Here is a 26,362-nt window from a genome sequence, read left to right as displayed (position 1 = left end):
ACCACACACATCCCCCAAAGAAGAGCTGACCTTGTTCAGACACGTTAAGACGCTTCTTTCTCCACCCTCTGTGGCCTCATCTGGCACATTCTTAATGCATCTCTACATGTCATAGGTCATGAATAACTGACTCTCAAGCCCTTAGGTATGACTTTCAACACAGCTGAGAAGAGGCTCAACTAATTATTTAGAGGATGGTAGGGGGAGAGACGGGAAAGGACAGCTGGGTGGGGCCTATTGGACTAGAAGAGTGACCTGTGGTCCTGGCCAAGTCACCCACTCCTTCTCAACCTCAGTTTCCTCCTCGTAAAATAAGGGGTTGGAAGAGATACTAGGTGATCTCTAAAGTGCCTTTTTGTACCAATTCACTGCAGTTTGCTTAGTTTTTCAGATGAGAGTAGGGCTGAGTCATTTGAATCGAAGTCACCCAAATAGTTTTTGACTTTTAGTCCTAAACTTAAACCGGTAGCCTATTTTTTCTTCAGCAAATGTTAGTGTGTATATAGTGGGTACAAAGGTGTTTTTCTTTTTTAACAATAAAATATTATAACAATAAAGATATACCATAAAATTCACCCTTTTAAAGTATACAGTTCAGTGGGTTTTAGTATATTCACAGAGTTGTACAACCATCAACACTATCTAATTCCAAAACATTTTCATTACTCCAAAAAGAAGCCTTATACCCATTAGCAGTCACTCCCCATTCCCCCTCCCCACAGCCCCTGGCACTGACTAATCTACTTTCTGTCTCCATAGATTTGCCTGTTCCTGACATTTCATATAAATGAAATGCTACAATATGTAACCTTTTGTGTCTGGCTTCTTTCACTTAGCGTGTTTTCAAGATTCATCTACATTGTAGCATGAATCACATCACCATTCCTTTTTATGGCCGAATAATATTCCACTGTATGGATATAACACATTTTATCCATTCATTCTTGGACTCTTGTGTTATTTCCACTTTTTGGCTATTATAAATAATGCTGCTATGAACATTAGTGTACAAGTTTTTGTGTGGACATATGTTTTCAAGGCTCTTGGAGTGGAGTTGCTGGGTCATACAGTAACTCTATATTTAACATTTTGAGGAACTGCCAGACTGTTTTCCAAAGTGGCTGAACCATTTTACAATCCTACAAGCAGTGTCTGAGGGTTCCAATTTCTCCATTATCCCTGTCAACACTTGTTACCGTCTGTCTTTTATTTTAGCCTTCCTAGTGGGTGTGAAATGGTATCTCATTGTGGTTTTGATTTGCATTTCCTTAATGACTAATGATGTTAAGCATCTTTTCATGTGTTTATTGGCTGTTTATATATCTTCTCTGGAGAAATGTCTATTTATAAGGTTTCTTGCTAGATAATGAATATGTTCTAAACTTAGATTATGGTAATAGTTGCATAACTCTGAAAATACACTCAAACCCACAGAATTGTACACATTAAATGTGTGAACTTTATGGTATTTAAATTATATGTCAATAAAGCTGCTTAAAAAACATTAGTGTAACAGTCCTAGGGCAGGGGACCAGGGCAGAGACCTTTTATAAAGGGCAGATTCTAGGGGCTGGCCCCATGGCCTAGTGGTTAAGTTCGGTGTGCTCTACTTCGGCGGCCCGGGTTCACAGGTTCAGATCCCAGGCACGGACCTACACCACTCATCAGCCATGCTGTGACAGTGATCCACATGTAAAATAGAGGAAGATTGGCATAGATGTTAGCTCAGGGCTAATCTTCCTCAAGCAAAAATGAGAGGAAGATTGGCAACAGATGTTAGCTCAGGGCTAATCTTCCTCAGCAAAGAAAAACAAAAAATGCAGATTAACTGTCACTGCACAGAGAGTGAGTCAGTGGATCTGGGAGAGGGTCCAGGCACCTGCATTTAACATACTCCCTAGGCAATTCCAACCCAGATCTTCTGACTAAACATCTCACTTTGACAAGTGCTGCTCTGTGTGTCTGGGCCCAAGATACAGGAGCGAGGCCGCGACTGTTCTCTATAGGAACCATGCTTGGAGGTCTCAAGGGTAGAAGGCTCCAAGGGAACAAGGAAAGGTCAGTATATACTAATACAAGTTTTAAAAAACATATTAATGTGCTTTTTCTTTTGAACTTTTTTGTATTTGACCTGCCCCTCATTCTGTTCAGGGCACCCACGGCCAGAGGAAAAGTCTGGGATAAATAGCCTGAAATAAAGTCACTGGGGGTCCCTGGGGCCTGCAGGGCCCCCAAAGTTCCTGCTGTGCCCAGTGTGGGGATTCAGGCTTTGTGAGCACACTGGTGGACCTACAGAGGCCTGAGGCTGGGAAACAGACATCAGAGCTCAGGGTCTTTGCAACCAGAGGTGACGGCCACAAATGGCTGGGACCACAGACTTGAGCAGGACTTCAGTGGACACTAGCACAAGGGGAAGCAGAAACCAAAGAGGATCCAGAGGTCAGAGTGGTAGCTGGCAAGTAAAGGCATTCTTCTGTGAGGGCTTGTACAGAACATTGTGTGTATATGTGTGTGTGTATGTATGTGTATAACAGATTCATATCCATATACATGTATATGTGTATATATAATATACACATATATAAAATCTTTATACACAAAATATATGTATACACATATGTGCATATACACACACATATCAGCTGACTTGTAATGTGAGTAAAGTAATGACCCTACTACATACATATATTTACAGGATGTGTATGATCACATAAACAGCTAGTCATCATTTTTAAAGCACTCTCAATAACAAAGGGGCACTTACTCTTTTTATCTTTTTTTTTTTTTTCCAGGGAAAGATTCACCCTGAGCTAACATCTGTTGCCAATCTTCCTCTTTTTTTCTTTCCCCCTCCCCAAAGCCCCAGTGCACAGTTGTATATCCTAGTTGTAAGTCCTTCTAGCCCTTCTATGTGGGATGCCATCACAGCACGGCAACTGACAGGCGGGTGGTGTGGCTCCGTGACTAGGAAATGACCCCGGGCCACCAAAGTGGTGAGAGCACCGAACTTTAACCACTAGGCCCTCAGGGCTAGCTTGGCACTTACTCTGTTTAGACCACAAAAACGAGGCTCTGAGAAGTGTGGTGAACTGTCCAAGCTATGGTGGTCACCAGGGACAGAACTGGGAGAAGGACGCAGTGTTCTTCCCAACACCTCACACTCTTAACCCCAGTCTTGACCTTCACTAGTCCTTTCTCCCAGGTAACTAACAACTACACATAATAGCAGCAAATTTTTACTTTTTTAAGCACATTTAAGTTCCCACTTGGAACATTATCATGTAATAATAAAAGGCATCCTTGAGAAGGGAATTCTCATCACCCACTGTGCACAGCCGGACTTCCGGAAGCCGGCCCACAGCCCTCTCTGAGGCCAATCACACCCTTCAAGGGAACAATTTTAAGAGCAGCTAGTTTCATCCTAACCACGGCAGGATCTGATCGTACATACTTGAAAACCATCTTCTTGATTTTTGCCTTCACTTCCTGTTGGGTTGAAAATGAATCCAAGGGGAATTCCAGACGAGGGGTGGAACTGAACTGGAAGGCTCCCACTCTGACCTGCAGTGAGAGACAGAGGGCCCGGGGCCTGAGAGCGGGGTCAAGTCACAAACATTCCTAAGAGGAAAGAAGGGAGGAGAAAGGTTAACGACGCTGCCTCCTGCCTACTCAACAAATACCAGAGCGGGCGCTTTCTCCAATCTCCCTAAAAGCAGGATCCAAAGACCAAGAGGAGAATCTGGAAGGAAATATCAAATCCGCCTGTGTTCTGCACTGACAACCACCAATTCCATCTTCTTGAGCCACATTCTGGCAGCTCTCTCAGCTGAGCTTTGAGCATCTTTAGGGCAAGGTGTCTGCTCACATTTACCGAATGCCTCCCAGGGGCAGTCACTGTTTCACTGTGTTCACACATTATTTCATTTAACCCACAGAGGCTCTGTTAATACCCACATTAGTGCTGGAGAAACTGAAATGTAGAGAGGATACAGATCTGGCCCAGGACTAGTAAGAAAGGGAGCCAGGCCATTGGACTCGGTGTCTACGATCTTCACAAGGCTCAGTTACACTGTTTTTCTTCTCAGCAGCCAGCACAGGCCTTCAACAAAATCCTCGCTGACCCAACTGGGGGTGCCACAGAAGCCAACCACAGCCACCATCACCGGTGGCTCATCACTCACAACAGCCACCACACCCCCCATCCTTGGTTGGAGGTTAGGGGGTCAGCCCTTCCAGGCCTGCTCCTGCCAAGCTAGGGAAAGGCTAGCTCTCCAGACCAGAGTCAGACTGGTGGACAAGCAACACCCGAACCTGAGACAGCAATACTGGAGCTTAAGTTCCTCTAGCGGAGGGCGTGAGAGCCAGTGGTGATTCCAAACAGATTCTGCATCCTACTCAAGGAGGCCATAGGAAAAACCTCAACACCTTGCAAAACTGGAGAAAGGAAATTGAGTCAAGTCATTCTGTGGACCCTTGAGACACTAGCGTGTCTTGAGCAGAGAAGGCTATAAACGTTTAGGGTTCCTCTCAAGGGCCCAAGCCCTGTACCTCATCATTGGCCCTCCAAAACCCCTGGAGAAACTACATTCTTAGTTACTGTTCTCATAACTAACCCCAATTCTGGCCAAGATTGCAAATGGGCCAAGTGACTCATATTTAGGCAATGATGCTGCCTTTTGCTCACTCCTTGAATTCCTTCACTGCTGATCCCCTAACAGGCCTGGGGAGATGATCAAAGCATTCATCCACACCAAGCCAGCTGCATCTGCTGCCAGTGAGCACAGCCCACTGGACTTTCCTCCCACAGGAAGTTCTAAGGAGGAACTGTCGACATCTTAAGGAGGAAGAAATTTAAGTTTTGGGTGGGCATGTAGGAGAGATGGACACTGGAAAATAGAGCAGTAGAGACGCTCAGGAAGAATTTTCTGAGGAGCAGAAATCTCCCTTGAATTTAGCATGTGATAAAGGGGGCATCTCAAACCAGTGGGGAAAAGAGGGTATAGTCAGTATGTGGTGTTGGAACAACTGGATAGCCATCTGCAAAAGAATAAAGGATAAATTGCAAGTGGATTCAAGATTTATATGAAAATCTTGTAATTTACATGTAATCTTGAAAATTTATATGAAAAATGTAACCATGTGAGTTCTAGAAGAAAACTTGGGAGAATTCCTTTTTAATTTCAAAGTGGAAAAGACTTTATTATGACTTAAATTCCAGAAGCCGTAAAGGAAAGACTGATAAATCTGACTACATGAAGAAAACTTCTGCATGGCAAAATGTACCATAATGCAATAAAAAATGAAGACAAAATGGAAAATTATTTGCAACTCATGTCAGAGACAAAGAGTTAATTTCCCCAATATATAAAGAGTGTCTAGGAATTGATATGTATAAGACCAACAATCCAACAGAAAAATGGGCAAAGGATATAACAGAGATCACAGAAGAGGAAATACAAATGGCTCTTTAATATATGAAAAGATGCTTGAGGGGCTGGCCCGGTGGTGTAGCGGTTAAGTTTGCACGCTCCACCTCAGTGGCCCCGGGTTCGCAGGTTCAAATCCCGGGCTCGGACTGATGCACCACTCATCAAGCCATGTGTGGCAGCATCCCATATACGAAATAGAGGGAGATGGGCACAGATGTTAGCTCAGAGCCAATCTTCCTCACACACACACACACACACACACACACACACACACACACACACAAAAGATGCTTGACCTCACCACACTGAGCTGCCATTTTCCTATATCAGTTTAGCAAAAAGCCAAATGTTTGCAGGGGGAAACCAGCATCCTCAAACATAGGTGGTAAGAACATAAATGGTACAGCATCCATGGAGAGTAATTTGTCCACTTTCATTTAAAATTACAAATAGATGGGGCTATTGGGAATTTACGGTACAGACATACTTCCACATGCGTGAAATACAAGCTCACAGGATATTTGTAACAGCAAATGTCCATCCATAGGGGATTCATTAATTAAACCTTAGTAAATCCTTATGATGGAACATTAACCAGCTGTAAAAAATAATATATACTGATATTAATACCTGTATTACCTATAAACCTAGATATGGAAAGACTTCGAAGATAATGCAAAGAGAAAAAGGCAAGGGATAGAACAGTGTGCATGGCATGCTACCTTTTGTATAAATAAGGGGAAAATAAGAATATATATTCACATTGCTTGTATTTGCATGAAGCAGATTCTGCAAGGATACTCAAGGAAGCAGATATGGGCACTGGGCAAATGGACAATGTGTGGGTAGGAGGGGCACTTTTCATTGAACATCTTACTGAACCATGTGAATGAATTACTTAGTTTAAAAAAAACAACTCCCTTGAGACCAACAGCTGGGTGTATTTACTTGGGTTAAACAGGAAGGACACAACTTCAAAACAAAACAAGATGGAAACAGCTTGAGTCAGTGGTTAAGGCATTTAATTTAATTGGTGGTTTGGGAGCAAGATAGCTGCCTTTTATCTTCAGGTGACTGTACGCTCAGGAGCAAGCCCGCCCAGATTTCTCACCACACTATAATCACTCTGCCGCAATCATTATATTAAAGCCAGGAAGTGAACTGCTCAGCTTTCAAGTGTTGAGGGGAAGACTTCAAAAACCTTAAATTCACCTCAACAACAGAGCACCCCTAAAAAGCCTTAATTTATAGCTACTTGAAAATTGCTTCCTGAAAAATAAAGTTATAGGAAGTAAAATAAGGTACAGATAAATCCCTTGTACATGGAGATCACAAGAAGAAGATACCAAAATGCAGCAGCAAAAACATAAAACCAGAAGCCGCAAATCAGACTGAACCATTTGAAGTCGTCCTGATGCAAAAACCCTTGGCCAGCATTCCAGCGAGTCTGTCTGAGCACTGTGGAGGTCAAGACCCTCACTGGCTCCCTGAAATAGACGGCCAACTCCTTTGCTCAACAAGCCTTGCTGCGATACAGTTTTTCTCAGGTCAAGCCCAAATATAACTCCCTGAACCCACATTCTGCCCTCTTAATAAAACAGAGTTGGGGCCGGCCCTGTGGCCTAGTGGTTAAGTTCGGTGCACTCCGCTTCAGTGGCCTGGGTTCGGATCCCGGGTGCGTACCTACACCGTTCATCGGCAGCCATGCTGTGGTGGTGACCCACACACAAAATAGAGGAAGATCTGCATGGATGATAGCTCAGGGCAAATCTTCCTCAGCAAAAAATAAAAAATAAAAATAAAAATAAATAAAAAAATAATAAAATAGAGTGACTGTGTACCCTCTTTCATGTGAATATGATAACTGGATTCCCTCATGTTTGGAAGTGTCCAGGCCTCTCACTGTACTGGCTCTCTGTTGTAGGCGCTGTCTGGTTTGCCATTATCTAACCTAAAAATCAGCCTCCAGAACTTAATGCCACATCCTAGATGTAGTCCAGTAACACTGAGATTAAATTCACTGAACTCTGGGGACCTGTGGGTCAAAACAGCTGCCCCCAGCAGCACCAGCCATAAAGTTTTTTGTCATGGTTTTCTTACCCTCTCTTTGAGGGTGCTAATAGAATTCTACACAGACACAGACCCATGCACACATGCGTGCGCGCGCGCACACACACACACACAATGCCATGTTGCCAGCTGTCCACTAGCTATGTGATAGCAGGGTGTGAATTCTGAGTGTCACCACCTCATCCTAGCCCAGGGGCTACCCACTGAGAGAGACAAATGACCTAATGGAGCAAGTCCTGGGCTGAAAGTCAAGAGCTCCAGTTCTTCCACACCTAGCTCTAAGATTGCTGTGTGACCCTGGGCAGTCACTTAGCCTCTCTGAGCCTTTTTCCTCATCTGTAAAACATTCTCTAACAATCCATACAACTCTTCTCTCCCAACTTGCCATCTGCTGGGGTCTCCAGGCCACCGATTTCAGGACATACTACGTCAATGCCAAGGTCAACAGTGCTTGATCTTTATGGCTCTTCCTCCATGAATAGCTAGTGAAACGTCACAGGGAATCACTTCCTTTTAAAAGCAGGCCCTGTTTGGAGGAGGGTGCAGATTCAGTAGTCCTGGGCCCAGGCCCTTCTAGAGTCTGTGATTGGTTGACTTCACGATCAGAACTTCCTGGCTGCTCATGCCTAGATGGACTGACATCTGCTATAGTGGCTTCGGATAACTGTGCAAGACTGCCTGAGGCCCAGGGTAACGTGCTTGCTCTCCCCAGATGACATGCTGTTCTGGAGAAAATCTGGCCCTCGTTAAAAGCCACTTTTGTTCCTAAATCCTAGAGGTTTTTCTAGGATTAACCCAGGAATGTCATCTTGGAAAACCACTTCCTTCCTCAACCTGTATGCAACTAGTCTCTAATTCAAGTAATTATGGCTTTCCAGACCAAAATGCCGTTCTTAAATTTTTATTTTGTTTTTGAGTAGGTTCACATGGTTCAAAAATCCATAAAGTATAAAAAATTCTGTATCAATGAGTTTCCCCCTGGACTTGTGCCCCCATCTGCTCAGTTCCCACCCTCCCCTCTGTTCTTAGCCTTTTACAAATCCCTGCAGAGTTTCTTCATGCATATACAAGCAAATCTAAACATAGACTCTATTCATCTCCCTTTATTTTTCATAAAAAGTAACATATGTACTATTTGCACCTTACTTTTTACACTTAATTTGTTTTGGTGTCTTTCCATATCAGAGAGCTTCCTCATTCACTTTCTGCAGCTGCCCAGCATTTCAATATATGAATGCACCATAATGGATTTACCTGTCCCCTGTGAGTGGGCATCTGGGTAGCCTGAAATCTTTTACAATTACAAACAACACTGCAATGAATAACTTTATATGTGGGTTATTTTGTATCTGTGCGAGTATCTGCAGAATAAATTGCTGGATCAAAGGGTCCATGCCTTTGTAATTTTGATGAATATTGTTGGAATACTCCAAAGAGAGGTTGCACACTCCCACCAGCAGTGCATGAGAATGCCAGTTTCCTATAGATTTGCCAGTGGAGCATATCACCAAACTTTGGATTTTTGCTAATCCGGTAAGTGAAAAATGGTGTATCAGTTGGAGATTTGCTATTACATTGAATGAGGTGGTTAGGCATCTTTTCGTACGTCTAGGGGCCATTTGTGTTTCTTTTTTTTTTTTTTTTTTTTTAAAGATTTTATTTATTTATTTTTTCCCCCAAAGCCCCAGTAGATAGTCGTATGTCATAGCTGCACATCCTTCTAGTTGCTGTATGTGGGACTCAGCCTCAGGATGGACGGAGAAGTGGTGCCTCGGTGCGCGCCCGGGATCCGAACCCGGGCCGCCAGCATCGGAGCGCGCGCACCTAACCACCAAGCCATGGGGCCGGCCCTCCATTTGTGTTTCATTTTCTGGAAACTGTCTGTCTGTGTTCATTGCCTGTTTGTCTATTGAGTTGTTTCAAAATGCCCCTTTCAGCAACAAGAGCCACAGCTCACACACTGCTGATATTTAAGACCTGTTATCTGGAGCCAGGAAGAACAAGAAATCAACATACTGCCTGGATTCACTCAGGCAAGAGTAGTTCTTTCAAGTGAACACAGAAGGTAAGAGCTGTGTTTCATATTAAGACTCTAGTCTTTGGAAGTTATGTAGTTATATAACTATAGTTATATAGTTATAGTTTGGAAGTTATAGTTTTTGTCTGCCAGCGTGCTTTCCCTTTCCCACTGTTCTGCAAATGCAACTTCTCTTTCTAGTGGGAAACCAAATCCAGGTGTTCACCCCCACCCCAAGAACATGGATGAGGACATGACTCAGGTCAAGCCAGGCAATCTCTTCTCTCTGACTACTGTGATTGGTCAAGGGATTGTCATGTGACCTGTGCCTGCCCAATTGGAGCCCTCCCAGGGACATCTGCCAGATCTACAAAGAAGTCCACTTTCTTTTTACTGGAATCCCTAGCTTGAAGGACTATGCAGGGCAACTTTTCTATGTAAGGAAAACCTACCTGGAAGCCAACTAAGGAAAGCAAAATTGAGAGGAAGAGAAAAAGAGAGGGATCAAGCCCTTGGATCCCACTGTGTCTAGAACCAGGATTCACCCCCTTGGTCTTCCCAGATCCACAAGCCAGTAAATGCCCTCTTCTACTTAAGAGGGGATTTCTGTCGCTTGCCACCAGAGACACTGTAACACAAGACAACAAGACTTGTACTCACCCTCTCAAGGTTGATGTCCAGAGCATCACAGACCGTGATGGCAAAGTGCTTGGACCTTTCAAAGCTCCGTTTCCCGACACTGTGAGAGCCATCCATCAGGAACAGGATGTCCACTGCAGCCGAGCACCACATCACTAGGGGAGAGTGGGACAGAACGGTGGCCACCAGCTTCCCTGCAGTCTGGTCCCAAGAGGCTCTCACCCAAAGCAGAGTGGAGGCAGAAATGACCCTGTGGTGGGTCAAGCTGCTGCTCCTCTTAGCACGACAGGGGAAATAACACTGGAGAACGTCCCGGCCAGAGACAGCCCTCCTCTGCAGCAGAAAGCACACACCCACCACGGGAACAATGCTCATCAACAGGCCATTAGGTGAAAGTCTTTGTAATAATGGAAGAATCTATTTCGACAATACTAATTGAGCTGGATGAACGGAGGGGCTACTGGGCCAGTGGGGCTTCAGTGAGGCCACTGAAGAGCCCTGGTCCAGCCCTCGGGGCCACAATCTAGTCTAGGACACAGCCAGCCACCCTGGGACATGAGGTCCCATTACCCAAGAGTTCAAGTAATAACAGCCAGCACTGACTGCATCTTTTCTATATGCCACGTGCTGCTTTAAACACCTGATGTACTAATTTATTTAATTCTCACAACCACCCTGAGACAGAGTACTATTTTATTTTTTAACAATTTTATTGAGACATCATTCACATACCACATAATACCAACCCATTTAAAGTATATAATTCAGTAGGTTTTAGTATATTCACAGATACATTCCATCATCACCTCAATTCTAGAACATTTTCTATCACCTCAAAAGAACCCCTGTACCCTTTAGCTATCAGCTCCCCAGCCCCCAACCCCACCCCCAGCCCTAAGTACATCCGCGATTTTTATTCCCACTGGAGAGATGAGGAAAGCAGGGCACAGGGTAATTCAGTAACTTTCCTGAGGCCAAAGCACCAGGAAGTGGTGGAGCCGGGAATGAAACCCAGGCTGTCTGGGTCCAGAGTCCTCGCCCTACACCTCAGCGTGAAGACGCAGGAGAGAAGTCAGAGAAGCACAGCGAGAAGGGGCCGCCCAGGAGGCAGTGAATGAGGAGGACTGCACCAGAGGCGGAAGGAAGGGACATGCAGGGCCCCTGGCAACGGGCTGGTGTGGCTCGAGCATGTAGAGGGGATGCTAATTAGTATGGAAGAGGAAGGAATATGGTAGCAGACAAGGCTGGTTGGGTAGATGGTGGTCACATCACGGAAGACCTCCAAGCATGGGCCAAGAAATTCGGCGACAGGGATTTACCTAGGGTTTTTACCCAGGAGAAGGACTTGGTCAGGCCCCTGTTTGGGGAAAATGACTTCGGCTACAGCATGAAAGGAAGACAGGAGTGGGGCAGAAGTGGCCTGGAGTAACATGGCTTCCCTTGGGTCGGTCATGCAGAGGCTGAAATGGGCGTTTAGAGGGTTCCATAAAACACGGGCTTACTTTTGCTGGCAGCTGAAATCTTCCCAATGGTCTCCTTGCTTACATGGACTTCCTGAAGAGGGACAGATGGGGGCACTAGGAAAGAAAACACCAGAAGCAGTCATTACAAGGCAGAGGGAGGAGGAGTCTTAGTCTCCACATTATGTGACCAGACCGAACAGGTGAAGAGAGAAGAGAGGAATGTGGAGGAGCTCAATGATACTGTATCTTAAAAATTACTGGATGGACAGCATAAAGAAACCCCCAACTCACTTCTTTTTTTTTTGTGAGGAAGATCAGCCCTGAGCTAACATCCATGCGAATCCTCCTCTTTTTGCTGAGGAAGACTGGCCCTGAGCTAACATCCGTGCCCATCTTCCTCCACTTTATGTGGGACGCCGCCACAGCATGGCCGGAGAAGCGGTGCCTGGGTGTGCTCCTGGGATCTGAACCAGGCAGCCAGCAGCGGAGCGCGCACACTTGCACTTAACCGCTACGCCACGGGGCCGGCCCCAATCACCCCACTTCTATCAGGTATCTGTGTATTTAAATGTGGGTATTTTGAAGAGAAAAATTAAAAATATATACAGAGGGGATATAGAGAGCCTGTGATTCTGACGAGTTTTGCCCTCTGGCTGCCTCTCTGGGGTGTAGCTCCTTGCTATAAAAATTAACCTTGAATGTGAACAGACAATTCATAGAAGAAAGAGAATTCACAGAAAAGCACAAGGGAAAATGTCCAAACAGGTGACAAAACGCTCTAACTCAAACAATGAGATACCCTTTTAAATGTGAAATTTAGATGATCAACTTCTAAATTTAAATGTAATTGGGGAAACATTAAATCATGAAAAACGTTTCCAGTGGTGGCACTGTAAATTGGTATAACCCTTTTGGAAAACAATTTGGCCAAATGAATTTTGAGTCATTAAAATGCTTACATCCTGGGGCCGGACCAGAGGCGCAAGCGGTTAAGTGTGCGCGCTCTGCTGTGGTGGCCCGGGGTTCGCTGGTTCGGATCCAAGGCGCGCACCGACGCACTGCTTGGCAAGCCATGCTGTGGCGGCGTCCCATATAAAGTGGAGAAAGATGGGCACAGATGTTAGCCCAGGGCCAGCCTTCCTCAGCAAAAAAAGAGGAGGATTGGCAGATGTTAGCACAGGGCTGAGCTCCTCACACACACACAAAAAAATGCTTACATCCTTTGGCCGTGTAGTATCGCACCTGGAAACTGATCCAAAGGATAAACAATTTCAGAGAAGGGAAAATGTGCATGGAGCCACTCCTTCAATGTTATTTGTGATAGAGGAATGCTGGAGATAGAAAACATGCAGAGAGACACGTCTATGAGTAAACGTTGATATAGTCATTCAATGCAATGACTATGAACAACAGCCAAAGAGTTTTGGGGTAGGAAGTTGGTGGATAAATCTTTTGTTCTTTTATATGATACCCAGTAAAATTGTAATAATGGTACATGAGCAATCAATAACAATTTAAAAATTAAACTTTGAAGGCAGGGGTAACATGCCAAGGAAGCCCCAGGATTGCTGAATGGCAAGCCAACCAAGATGAAAGCCCTGAAGGCGATGAGGGGACCACTTGGAGGGATAACTGAAAAGCTAACTGCTCACGGTCGATGTCTGGTGGCAGAAGTACACGTGCCGATGCTTTATAAATGCCGGTGTCCAGGGAGTCAGCACAGAGGAGGCAAAGCTGGGGGGGCAGCACCCAGGAGCAGGCCAGGCAGGGGGCAGATGAAGGAACGTGAGCCTAGCGGCCGCTGGGGAAAGAGGTAAAGGAGAGGGAGGCAGGCGGGGAATCACAACGCTTCCCTGTTGGGCTCATGGGGATTTGCAACTGCCAGGAAAGTGACTAGGAGGGGGACACCAAAGATGATGTCGGGTTCTGGGGGGGATGCCTCTTATTTGCAGCCCCCCTGGAGGTTATTAGTCACCATTTCCACCTTCTACAGCTCCTCTCCCCTCACTATTCCCCAGTGCAGGTTCTCCCCAACCCTGTCTCTGGGCACGCAGTTTCCGCTCACCTGATGTGCCCTTCGCCCAGTCTCTCCTCACAGAGAAGATGCTTCTAGGCCAATATGCTGGACCAGAAATTAGCACCACAGTCAAAACCTTCAGACAAATATCTTTCATGAGGTCTAGGGCAGTCTGCCACTGCCGTTTTCCCACCAGAGGCAGAAACAAGACATAAACTACAAATACAGAGAGTAGACTGAATTAATGGGAAAAAAAATCTTCCATTTCCATAAAAAATGGCAGAGGTTGGGACAGAGGTAGGGGCAAACTTCCAAAAACATCCCAAAGCAGAAGAACACAAAATCACTCAATAATTCAGGAAATTGGTCTTCCAGAAAATAGAGGCTTTCTGCTTCACTGCGTTCAGACATCATCAAGATCCTGCCAATTCGTGGGGCCCCGAGGCCCATCCTGTAACGTGGTGCTGCTGCCCCGGAAGCTCCCCGAGGGCAGCAACGTTTCCACCTGTCCTCCACAGAGCCTAGCCCCACTCTCTGCACACAGCAGGTAGGCACTGAGGTCTCCTGAACGAGTCCACGAATTATTGACACAGGGCCCAGGAGCTGAGGAATCGCTGAGGCCCTGCAGGAAAATACTGTTCCTTTTTGAATGTCTGACCAGCAAACCATCCAGCTGGAGGCTGGATGAGCTCCGTAACCAGAGACCACTCACCAAGGGTGTGACTCAGCTAATGTGCCTCTCTGTACAATGTGCTTGGCTGTTACCGCGGGTGCCAGGCTTCAGGTGAGCCCCTTGTGTCTGGGTAATGTCCCCACTGCTCCTCTGTGAAATCACCTCAGGACTCTGCAGAGGTTCCCCTGGAACAGGGAGCCAGCCAGTGAATGTGTGATTGTTGCTTCCTCTTCTAACCAAGTCAGCTCGTACCTCTGAAGACCACCTGTCTGGGCTCCAGAACTTGAATCTCCTGGGGCGCTGGGTGGTGCTAAGGAGCTGGCAGGATTGAGAATCACTAATCTAGTCAGACCCTTTCAGTTTACAGATAAGAGAGCCAAGACTTAGGGAGATAATTCCTGTACAGTCTTGTCTGCCCCAGAGGAGCCCAGAGTGGTGGGACTGGCCCAGGAGTCAGGAGACTTGGGTTTTCATCCCAGCTCTGCTACCAATAGCTGCGTGACTCTAGGCAAGTCACAGACTCTCTGGGCCTCCCCTGCCTTATCTGCACAACCTGGGGATGGTCAGATCAAGTGCTCTGTAAACTGGACGGGCCACAGAAGGTGAAGTTCCACAATGAGCTGGAACAGAAACTTTACTGTGCTTGGGCCTCTAGGGACTGCATCTAGACCCTGTCCTTGAACACGATGCATTTCTCCCCAGTCTCTTGGCCATGAAGCTACCGTGTTACACTATCCACCTGTATGGCTCAGAGAGGGGACAGTAGGTGGGTTGAGCAACCATCCCCCTTCTTCCAGCCTCTCTTATCTCTCCTAGGCTCTGGGGACCAGGCAGGTGGTGACAGCAGCCACCTCAGCAGAGAGAGTACACCTACTCACAGAAACAGAGACCAGGGAGGACCTGCAAGAGAGAATCTCAGAGTCCACAAGAGCATGCTGAGCCAGCTCAGACAGCTGGTCACGCAGTCCACCTGTTCTTACTTGTAGGCCAACAATCCACAGAACACACTTACTCCTTTCTATCATCCCATATTTCAAAGAGGCTAGAACTTGGGAGGGACAAAGTGGAAAGTAAAAAGAAAATTGATTTGCTTCATTATTCATTCATTAATCTACTTCTTGATCACCGACTATGTGCCAAGCCCAGTGCCAGGCGCCGAGATCACACAGTAGTAGATAAAATATGCAGAGTCTCTTTCTCATGCAGCTCCTACTTGGTGGAGAAGATGGACACTAATTTTTAAAAATTCACACAGAAATAAATCCATGTCTGTGTTAAGTGCTACACAGCAGAGAGACCCAGGGCTACGGTAGGTTTTAACAGGGGGATCTGACCTGATCTGGGGGTTCAGAAGGAAATGTGTTACGTGCTAAAAGATGAATAGGAGGTTACCAGGGTAGCAGTGTTGGAGTAAGGCAGTGATCCAGGCAGAGGGGCTGCCATAATTGAGAACCCCTAGGGTGGGAGGGAGCAAGGATGCTGGGCAGCACTGGAAGGAGTGTGGGCTGCAGCACAAAGGGCAGAGGGAGGAGGCACCAAAAGGGATTTGAGGTGGCACAGGGTCAGATCAGACCTCTTAAGAGCAATGGGACATCACTTAAAAGTTTCAGGCCGGGGCTGGGAGTGGAGAGGGTCCAGACATGATCAGATTTGCATTTTCAAATGGCTGCTATGTGGAGAATGGGCTGGAGGGGGACCAGGTAGATTCAGGGAGACCAGTCTGGAGGCTACTGCAATGGTCCAAGCACAAGATGATGGGGCTTAGACAAGGCAGGTGACAGTGGAGTGGAAAGATACAGATGCAATCAAGAAACCTTTGGAAATTAAAATTGACAGGATGTGAGGCAAACCAAACCCCTCAACACCTTACCCCCCACCAAAAAAACTTACCCCTGGCAAACAGGAAAATGAGGATGGCCTCCAGCAACAGGAAAGAGGGCATGTTGATATAACTATAGGGCCAGGACAGGAAAAAAAGCATCAGCAATTATCTCTGTGAGCTCCCCAAGTCACACCCCCAAACAAGATAACAACTACCCAGCCTTTCCCAGGGCACAAATATGACCCTAGAGGCCCCTCCTCACCATAATAACTACAGTAGTCTGGAGAAGACCCGAATTCCCAAAAAGTCACAGAAGACTTTACTCCAATGACTCTGATTGTTTTTTTTTTTTTTTGTGAGGAAGACCAGCCCTGAGCTAACAACCATGCCAATCCTCCTCTTTTTGTTGAGGAGGACCAGCCCTGAGCTAACATCTATTGCCAATCCCCCTCCTTTTTCTTCCCAAAACCCCAGTAGATAGTTGTATGTCATAGTCGCACATCCTTCTAGTTGCTGTATGTGGGACGCAGCCTCAGCATGGCCAGACAAGTGGTGTGTTGGTGCACGCCAGGGATATGAACCTGGGCAGCCAGTAGCAGAGCGCGCACATTTAACCACTAAGCCACGGGGCCGGCCCCCAATGACTCTGATTTTAAATGACAATCTAAGATCTTCTCCAGACACCCACCCCCAGCTCCTTCACAGACTCTGGCAAGGTGTGCTCTGCCCAGAGTTAAGAGACCTGAGTCCTGGCTGGGCCTGGGCCCTAGCCGGCCATGTGACCTTAGGGAAAGTCCCTCCCTCTCAGCATCTCCATTTCTTCATGAGGAGCTCGACTCTGACAGGTTGAAGGTTTGATTTCAATGTCTTCATTTTCTGAAACCTAGCAGGTCACCAAGTCTGCACTTTCTAAATTATTTATAAACAGTAACGTGGCTGAGGAAGAAACAAAAGTCCTTTTTTTATTGCCTAATGATGCTCAAAGTATGGGTAAAACTCAGTTCCATGAAGCCTGATTTTCACCAATTTTTGAGAGAGGTACTAAGGGTGGAAAGTGAGAGGTTTTAATAAGAAACCATAGACCGTAACTCTGATTCCCCAAGGGCACAGAACTGAGGTTTACTGCTAATTTTAGCTGTGAGGCCCAAGAAATGCATTAATATCATTATCATCATTTCAATCACAAAGAGATTCAGACAGTCCTGTGTTTTTGCAAGTGTACACGTAGTGTAAGAACTGAAAGGGGTCATACACAATGAAATTTAGACTTTTTCCCCCAGTATAATTTAGCAGAGAAAAATCTAAAAATATTTTAACAATAGGTTCTAGAAATTGTATTTTTTGCCCTTTGGGATCCAAAACATTTAAGTTCTCACCCTACAGTTTCTCTGCATTGAAGCTGCCCATTAAGAGACTTGGAAGATCAAAGCAGTGCCACATGGAGGTATTACTCAAGTTTCCTTCCATTCAACAGTAACACTGACATTCATTCAGGAGATAATCCTGAGCAGAGATATGGAAGGGAAACGCTGCAGGATGCCAGGGGAACCCCAGGTTCTAGAGACGAGGGCAGAGGGAGAAGTGGTCAGTCACGGCATGGGGTCCCCAAGGGAGCAGCACGCCGTGGGAAACTCACTCCAACCTGATGTGCTTGGCTCGGAAAGTCCCTTTAACATCCTAACGAAGCGCCGCTCTCCTGAAAATAGATAACAAGGCGAGAGCGCCAAGTTTCTGTTTATGTATCTTGGGCCTTCAGACCTCCCCACCTCCACTGGGGATGCCAGTTCTCCACAACACATGGCAGAAGTTTCCTGCTCATCTTTCTCAGCTCACCGAAGTGCCTTAGAACTTACCCTGAACTAAAATGAATTCTCCTCCTTGTCGGAAGCACTCGCACCCCCCACCTCTGCCCAGCATTAAAAACACACCTCCCAGCTGCAGGAACCAAACAGAACTCAGACTCTGAATACAGAAGATTTGCTGAGCAGGCTGAGAGCGATGGCTGCCTTGAAAATCAAAGTCACCCAGGAAATGTAGATTCTCATTGATTTGCAGAAAAGATTACAATGACCCACTCATGTTCATAAAGGTGCTCTTGCCAGCCCGCGCTTGGAATTGCGGGACATGTGAATGAACAGTGGGGATGGAGGTGCTTTCAGGGGACGGTGCTTACCCCTGGGCCTGCATTCCCACCCTCAGGGAGCAGGAGCTAGGGGAGAAGAGCTCACAATATGGTGTGAAAGTAAAGAGCAGACTGGGTGAATGAAGGATGAGGTCACTGAGGCTCAGAAGGGGAGGGGTCCTGGGCAGCCACACAGCTCAGGTCTCTAGCTCCCAATCTAATGAGATTTCCTCTAACCTTGCTGCTTCTGGAGCTGAGGTCAGCTCAGGGACCTTGAGCCACTGCTCAGAACTCCATCTACACTGAGCTGGCACACCCATAAGTGACTACCTGACAGGCAGGGATCACACCTGCCCCGTGGTGGCAGAGAGCCTGCACCCGAATCCAGGGGCCCCACTTCTCATCCGATACGGTGTGACATGGAGACGGATTGTGGATCCTCACTTAGAAAACGAGGAGGTTGGACTAGATGCTGCAAAGGTGTCTTCTGGTTGTCAACATCCCCTTTTGATCTCCCCTCCATCACGGACCTATGATGATCAGACCTTACTCCACCGTATATTCAGCTGGTAGGATTTCAAAACATTTCTGAAACAAACTGAATCAAGTGTCCCAACCAGCTGAGTGTCTGCGCTTCAAATGACTAAGAGGCTCACATCTTCACCCAATCTAAGTGAAAATTGGAGAGTCAATATTGCAGGAGCGAAGAAGTCAGGAGCTTCCCAGACATGATCAAAGGGAGAAAGGTGGACAGAGAGGATGTAGGCCGGCCGAGGGGCCAAGATGCTTCCTGCTGGCTTCCAGCCTGGCAGGTGCCAGCAAGGCCAACTCGTGACTTTCCTTTCCCCCAAGGAGGTGCTTTCTTTCCTCTTACTCGACACAACAGATGCAGGACAAGTCCCCACCTGCAGCCTGGGAGCCAGGCAGGGGCGAGGCCTGGGCGCAAGGGGCAGTGCAGGGCAGAGGTAAAGGACTTCTCAGTGCTGTCTAGTCCTTAGAGGTCACAGCTTCTGACCTTGGACACATGCAGGACTCCGAGGTTCAGGTCTGTTAATTTTTTATAAAACCAGGAAACTAGCAGCCTCCCCAGGCTGCCGTGAGGACAAGGTGGAAGGAAGTACAGAAGGTTCCTGCCGCATAGCAAGGCACTCAGTACACACGGGGCCCCTTCCTCTGCTAAGAGACAAATGCAAGCACCCTCACCTCCCTCTACTATGTGCCTCCGCTTGCCCAGCTGAATGTTTTCCAGAGTCTCCCAAGTTTCTGCTCATTAGAACAAAATTTATGTTGGCAATCTGCAAATCAACGCATGCAAGAAGTCAAACGCCTCCTCATAAGTGTTTGGATCAGATGGTGCTGGCTCTGGGACCTCAGCAGCTCCTGCCTCCCCTGTCCCCCAACACAACCCCTATTGTCACACAGTCCACACTGAAACTGCCTGCCGATGTGTTTATCTTGCCTGTCAGGTGGCAAACGCCTGCAGCTCAGCCTGTGCTGGAGCCCCAGCTGCGTGGCCTGGCACACAGCAGGTGAAATACGTGCTTGCTGGACAAACCAAGCACTATGATGCCCACCGCCCACCACAGATGGGCTAGAGGGACGCTTCCAGATGAATCTTTGTGCTCACTGCACTCAATGCATTCTTTTTTATACCAAGATAAATGAAACTAATGCTATGTTGATGCTGGTGAAGTATTAATAGCACTCTTTACTATCTGTTCCCACCCAGTCATCTCAAATATGCAGCTTATTCCCCCCTCCTCACTTCCCAAAACTTTCTTGCAATACTAATCCAACATTCTAAGTACAATCATACATCTGAAAACTTTTTTAAAAGGATGAATCCCACAGTAAAAATCAACAGCTCCTACCATCTAGTGAGCACAGACTGTGTGCCTAGCACAGGGCTCCAGTTTAAGTGTCTTCTCTCCTAATCTGCACAGCCAGCCAGAGAGTGTATATCTCCATTCTACAGGTGACAAAACTGGGGCATAGAGGAGTTAAGTGTTTTGCCCCAGGTTACACAGCTAATACATGGATTGGACTCCATTCTGGCCTCCCAGTGATCTGTTCAATCTGTCACATTCCTGATTCTGGGGGATCAGGATAGAGCAACAGAAACAACATTAAAAATATGCCACCCCGAGGGGCCAGCCCGGTGGCACAGCGGTTAAGTGCGCGCACTCTGCTTTGGTCGGCCCGGGGTTCGCAAGTTCGGATCCCGGACGTGCACAGAAGCACCGCTGGTTAAGCCATGCTGTGGCGGCGTCCCATATAAAGTAGAGGAAGATGGACACGGATGTTAGCCCAAGGCCAATCTTCCTCAGCAAAAAAAGAGGAGGATTGGCATTGGATGTTAGCTCAGGGCTAGTCGTCCTCACCAAAAAAAAAATTTGCCACCCCGAATCCCACCCTTTAGCAGTTTTCCACCCAGTTAATAACCTGCCAGCAACTCCCACACCCGAGCACATAACGTGAGATATCCAGAGCTTTCTGCATTCTTGTACAAAGTAGTCAGGAGTGTTCTGCAACCCAGGGGCAGAAATATTTGTTCCCAGGTACACCTTGTCAAGGTTTTTCCATTACAGAACTCCCGGCCCATCACATTTGTCCCTTTCTGTTCCATTACTCGTGCTAATCCCACGCATTATTCCTGGCCTCTGGGGGTTCTCACACGTGGATGCAGATGCCCCTGTGGCCCCCAATCTTCTCATCTGATTGTGTTCTTCAAATCCTGGTTCCACAGGGCACCGGCAGTATTCGGGACAGCAGGTGAGTGAGGTTTGCTGCAGGGCGCCACAAAACATCGCACTCGGGGATTACATTTCCCATGATACAGGAAGAAATGAAGGCCAAAACAAGGCTACTTTTGAAACAGAAGGGCTGGATTGGCGATAGCTGAAGGCAGTTTTGCAGGACAACGCCAGCCTTCTCCTCCATGATCGGAAATGAAATGAGTGCAGGGTGAAAAAGGAAACTACTTCCACTTCTTACAAAATGAGATTCCAACTCCAAATATTAGATTAGCCCTTGGCAGCCTCCTCTTCATCAGCGAGATGGAAATCTGAGCCCTTTATAGGAACAGTCAACACCTGAACAGGAAGACTTTAAAATCGGAGGTAAAAGTCTCCGGCCAGGAAGCCCTTGGTGTCTTCTTTATCCATTTGGCAAAACACTTGGCTCAGGCCCACAGAGTCTAGGGAAGCGGACAACATATTTCTGGTTTGATATGGCAGGGAGAGCATTTGTGTGTGTGTGTGTGTGTGTGTGTGTGTGTGTGTGTGTGTGTGTGTGTGTGGAAGATCAGCCCTGAGCTAACACCCATGCTAATCCTCCTCTTTTGCTGAGGACGACCGGCTCTGAGCTAACATCTATTGCCAATCCTCCTCCTTTTTTTCCCCAAAGCCCAGAGGATAGTTGTATGTCATAGCTGCACATCCTTCTAGTTGCTGTATGTGGGACGTGGCCTCAGCATGGCCAGAGAAGCGGTGCGTCGGTGCGTGCCCCGGATCCGAACCTGGGCCGCCAGCAACCGAGCACGCGCACTTAACCGCTAAGCCACGGGGCTGACCCCAGGGAGAGCGTTTTAAAAGCTGCTTGGGGAAGGTTATGCCCCCTCGCCGAAAAGAATCACAAATTCTCAGAACCCAGCAGTCAACAACCAGAAGTCAGCACCAAGGGACGAGCAACATGCCGTGTGGATTCCCTGGATGGCTGGGGAGAAAGCTGGGCAGACGGGCATACATCACAGGGCCTGCCACACTTGCCACACCTCCTAAGAGTCATTTTTAGCCAGAAGAGATTTTGATGTTGGTTTTGATGATATTTGAAAACCCTTTATTTAAGTTGTACAGGACCCAAATTCACTGCAGTGGGACTCTGTGAAGCAAGCACAGGGGACTGGAAGTCCAGAGGAGATGGTCTTGGAGAAGTTGGGGCCCAAAGTCAAAGACCTAGTAAACCACAAGTGTGGCATCAGGCCCGGGTCTTCTGACGTGGACAGCCTAGCCACGACAAGACGGTGTGCAGTACACAGACGGAGGGGAAAGAGCACCCATCAGATGTCAGGGGACCTGAGCATGAGCGTCTCTGGGAAATTCCTTCACTTCACTCAACTTCCTTGTCTCGAAAATGGGGGTGGCATCACCCATCCTATTTCCCTGGAAAAGCTGTTGCCAGGATCATATGAGACCACAATGTCAAAGCCCCCTGGGCAAGGGCAGTTTCCTAAACGCAGATCAGAGAAATCCAGTTCAAGAGAAAGGACTCAGGATGAGGACAGGAAACAAGGAATGCAGACTAGTAATCATATTCGGGGAAGCCCAGCAGGTAACTTTGTGGGTGGAAAGGGAAGAGTCAGCAGGCTCCTCCAGCTGTCGAGATGAACAGGTAAACAAAAAGAAGGGACTTCAAGCGCTTTCAGCCGTCCCGGGGGGGGGGGGGGGGGGTGCGGATGCTGAAGCAGGGGCCTTGTGTGGGGTAGACCCTCCCTTGTGCCGGGTCCCCAAGAAACCTCCAATAGCCTTGTAGATGATGGGAGGGATTTGTTTTATTTAAAAAAAAAATCCTTGTGGGACGAAATAAAAAATTAGCAATTCTGTTACAGTCCTCCCAATTAAAACAACTTTTATTGTGAAATTTTTGTTGTACATTTATTGTTTGTCAGTCACCAGATAAGTGCATCCCTCCACCCCTTGTGCCCACCCCCCACACCCCCTAGCCCCTGGTAACCACCAAACAGTTCTATCTGTGCGTGTGTTGGTTCATCTTCCACATGTGAGGGAATCATGCACTGTCTGTCTTTCTCTTTCTGGCTTATTTCGCCTAACATAATACCCTCCAGGTCCATCCATGTTAAAAAAAACTTTTTTTTTTTTTTAATGATCTGTGAAGTACCAAAGGTTGAGGACTATTGTCCTAAAACACCTCGTGTTGCTGACTCTTCCTTTGATATAATTACATGAAAGTTAATTTATTCAATAAAACTATTAAGCATCGGCCCTGTGCCCAGCACCCTCCCAGGTGTTGGGGATGTAAAGGAAATGTTCTGTAAGATGCACACACAGTGGGGGCATTCTTAACAAAAAGCTTTTACATTTTCACCAGTTGTTTATCCCCAATGTCATCACTTGCCAATTAATGACTGTACCATTTATGAAGCTCATTAAAAACCCAGGAGACCGGGGTCCTGACAGACTCTTCCATTTTCCCTGGGGCAGTCTTCTACCCTTTTTGGGTCTCAGGTTCCTCATCTGTAAAAGCACGGGCATCTGACTATGATTCATTCCAGGGGACCCGAGCCTATTGACAGGGAGGGGAAATAGCTTCTCTACGTTCTGGCTGATAGTCCAAAAACTAGATTTAAAGAAAAATACGTCATTGATGGTTTTCAGTCAGACAGACAGATGTGATGAAAGAAGGAATCCCCCCTGGCTCTCTGGGACTTGCCTGGGGACCTAGTCTGGGAAATTATTATACCATCAAGAGATGGCTCTGAGCAGGATTTCTACAAAAGAAGACTTCATAATTTGAAAACCGTACAGGTTCTAATTATTCAGTTCCAAGACACCAAACACATCGCATGGTGTCCCCATTGAAAGGCCCCTCTAGGCTGGAGAGCCACTGATTCCTCAAAGAAAGGGCAGCAAGGTGCCTTCCTCTCTTCTCTTCTGCCTGGGTGCCCACATGTTGTTAAATCTACGCCCCCTAGCAAGTTTCAAAGGTGCAATTCTGAGACCCTCTCATTTCCCGCCCCAGCAGGTGGCCAACAGCCGGGCCCTGGGCAGGAGAAGTGCAGGAAGCAGGGCTGGGCCAGCTGGCCGGAGGGGGGCAGGGTGTCCCAGCATGTGAAATCACTAGAGAGGACAAATCCCCTACACTTCCCACCGCCCAAGGCCAGCCTCTCAGGGCAGCGGGCCCCTCTCAGGCGCTGCTTGCAGTGCCTTCGCTGGGGGCACTCAGCGGCCTAGGAAAACTGCAGGGGAGTCACCTTAACACCTGCGTGGGTTCCGTAAAAGGGGAGCGGGGGAGGTGGGCACGTCCTCAAAGCCTTTATTCAAAAGGCGAGCCCCTTCTGCGGCCGCCAGGTTAGACTGTGCCAAGCAGGTCGGGTTTAATACGTGGTTTCCTTCTCCACCCACAGCCACCGAGCCCCTGTCCCCTTACCTGTGGTCTGCGCCCCTCGGCTGGGCGCTCGCGTGCCGAGGACTCAAGGGATGGGCCGCTCCCGGCCCGCTGCGCCCGGGGCCGACGGCGGGGTGCCGGGAGGAGGCGGGCGCCAGGTGCGCCCGTCCCGGGACGCCGACTTCCCGGAGGGGCGCGCGGGCCTCGCGGCGGCGCCCAGGTAAGGGAGCAGACAATGCAGAACAAAGCCCGCAACGCCGCGCCGCCGCCCGCTCCCCGCGCTCCGGGTAGGGGCGGCTGGGGCCGAGCCGGCCCCTCTCCTGGGAGCGCGAATGAGTAAGCGGCCCCCTTTCCGAGGCCGCTAGCGGGGCCCGGGGTGCGCGGGGTGGGCTCCGACTTCCCGGGACGAGGGCGGCGAGGAGCGCACGGGACCCCGGCGCCGAGGCGGCTCTGCTGGCCAGCGCGGGCGCGGTGCGGGCCAGGGGGCGCTGCAGGCCCGCAGGAGGGGCGCCCCGGGGGTGGGAGCCACGTGGGACACCTGTATTCCTTACAGAGGGGAGGCGGCGAGCGTGGCGCGGGCCAACCGCGCTGGAGTCGGACGCGCTCTCCCATGGGACGTCCGTCAGGCGCTTCTGGGAACCTGGCCAACATCACCTCTGGAGTCGAACAAGGCGTTGGCCAAGGTCGGCAAATAAACAAAGGCACGTTCTTCTGCGCCCGTCTCCCAGCCTGTGAGCGGTGCAGCGGAGAGCTCTGGGCCATCCGCCGTCGACTCCGCAGGATTTATTGCTCAGACCCTTGCGAAAATGTTGACTTTGGCATCTTTTCTGTTTGTCGTGCCAAGTGCCGTCTGTTTACCTGTCTGTCCTGTGATTGCAGTTGGGCATTAATAAGCGGCCCTTTTGGCCAGCATCATTTAAATCTAGAAGGTGCCTGATTTTTTTTTAGTCAAACTCCACAAAGCTAAATAGCACGATGCCTGGCACAATGCCTTGTATATAGTAAGCACTCAATAGGTGTTGGCTCTTATTGCACAGCAGCCAGCCCTGGTGGTCTAGTGGTTAAGATTCGGCTCTCTCACTGCTCTGGCCGGATCCCTTTCCTGGTCAAGGAACCACACCACCGGCCTCTTGGTCGCTGTGTGCTGCTGAAAGCTATGCCATGGGTATTTCAAATACCGGCAGGGTCGCCCATGGTAGACAAGTTTCAGCAGAGTCGCCCATGGTAGACAAGTTTCGGCAGAGTCTTCCAGACTAAGACAGAATAGGAAGAAGGGCCGGATCACCCACTTCTGAAAAACTGGCTGTGAAAACCCTATCAATAGCAGCAGAGCAGTTTTGTGCGGTACCCAGGGTCACTAGGAGTCAGAATCGACTGGACAGTACTAACAACAAATTATTGCATATAGTTTTCATACTTCATCAAAAAAGTGTCATTGCGTAACGTGTGTTTATTGCAAAAAAAGAAAAAAACAGTAAGCAAGTTGGAAAGCACACCTATTCCACCACCCGGAGATAATCGCTGTTATCATTATGATGTATGTTCTTCCAGTGTCATTACACTTAACATAAAAATTCACATTCTTTTTAGTTCACTCCATACTTACTATATCATAACCAGCTTTTCCATTTCCCTTCTCGAACATCTTTCTATGCTTTGAGCCCCTCCTTAATGTTCTAATGTACTTATCTCATCTTGTTGAACATTATTAAATTTTCATGTTAATCGTGCAATTAGATATTTGTGCTTTTGCCTAGTTACTTCCTTGGAGTAAACTGCAAGAAGGTAAATTTCTAGGCTATAGGGTATATGCAAATTAAGGTTTTTGATGGGTATTATCAAATGGCCCTCCAGGAAGATTAACCTGTTTCCTCTTTCCATGCCCCTCCCCCCATTATTCTTGTAAACATCAACCTGATAGACTAATACTAGTTTTGTTTTTACACCATTTCTTTTTCAAAAAATTCTAAAAATGTTGCATTTCTGT

The 26,362-nt window shown here is 47.7% G+C and overlaps 1 protein-coding gene across 9 annotated transcripts in view; it reads right to left on the bottom strand.

The window, feature by feature from the left end:
* The window catches only part of VWA2 (von Willebrand factor A domain containing 2), a 49,361-nt gene extending 24,429 nt beyond the window's left edge, over nt 1–24,932 (bottom strand). For 2 of the 9 annotated variants that reach the window (XM_058544057.1, XM_058544065.1), the window contains exons 1-5: nt 23,402–24,391; nt 16,199–16,260; nt 11,658–11,732; nt 10,177–10,310; nt 3,452–3,561 (exon numbers count right to left, since the gene is read on the bottom strand). In XM_058544057.1, the coding sequence (XP_058400040.1) occupies nt 3,452–3,561; nt 10,177–10,310; nt 11,658–11,732; nt 16,199–16,260; nt 23,402–23,457 (437 nt within the window). In that variant the 5' untranslated portion in view covers nt 23,458–24,391. Of the gene's footprint in view, nt 1–3,451; nt 3,562–10,176; nt 10,311–11,657; nt 11,733–14,347; nt 14,494–16,198; nt 16,261–23,401; nt 24,392–24,417 lie in introns of those variants that run through there. The other 7 variants (XM_058544059.1, XM_058544060.1, XM_058544062.1 and 4 more) reach the window with 7 other exon arrangements.
* Nucleotides 24,933–26,362: the final 1,430 nt, after the last annotated feature.

The sequence above is a fragment of the Diceros bicornis genome, chromosome 6 (assembly GCF_020826845.1).
Source record: "Diceros bicornis minor isolate mBicDic1 chromosome 6, mDicBic1.mat.cur, whole genome shotgun sequence".
In the NCBI taxonomy this organism is placed as follows: domain Eukaryota; kingdom Metazoa; phylum Chordata; class Mammalia; order Perissodactyla; family Rhinocerotidae; genus Diceros; species Diceros bicornis.
The sequence above is the reverse complement of the archived record's forward strand: the minus strand, read 5'-3'. Positions and strand labels throughout refer to the sequence as shown.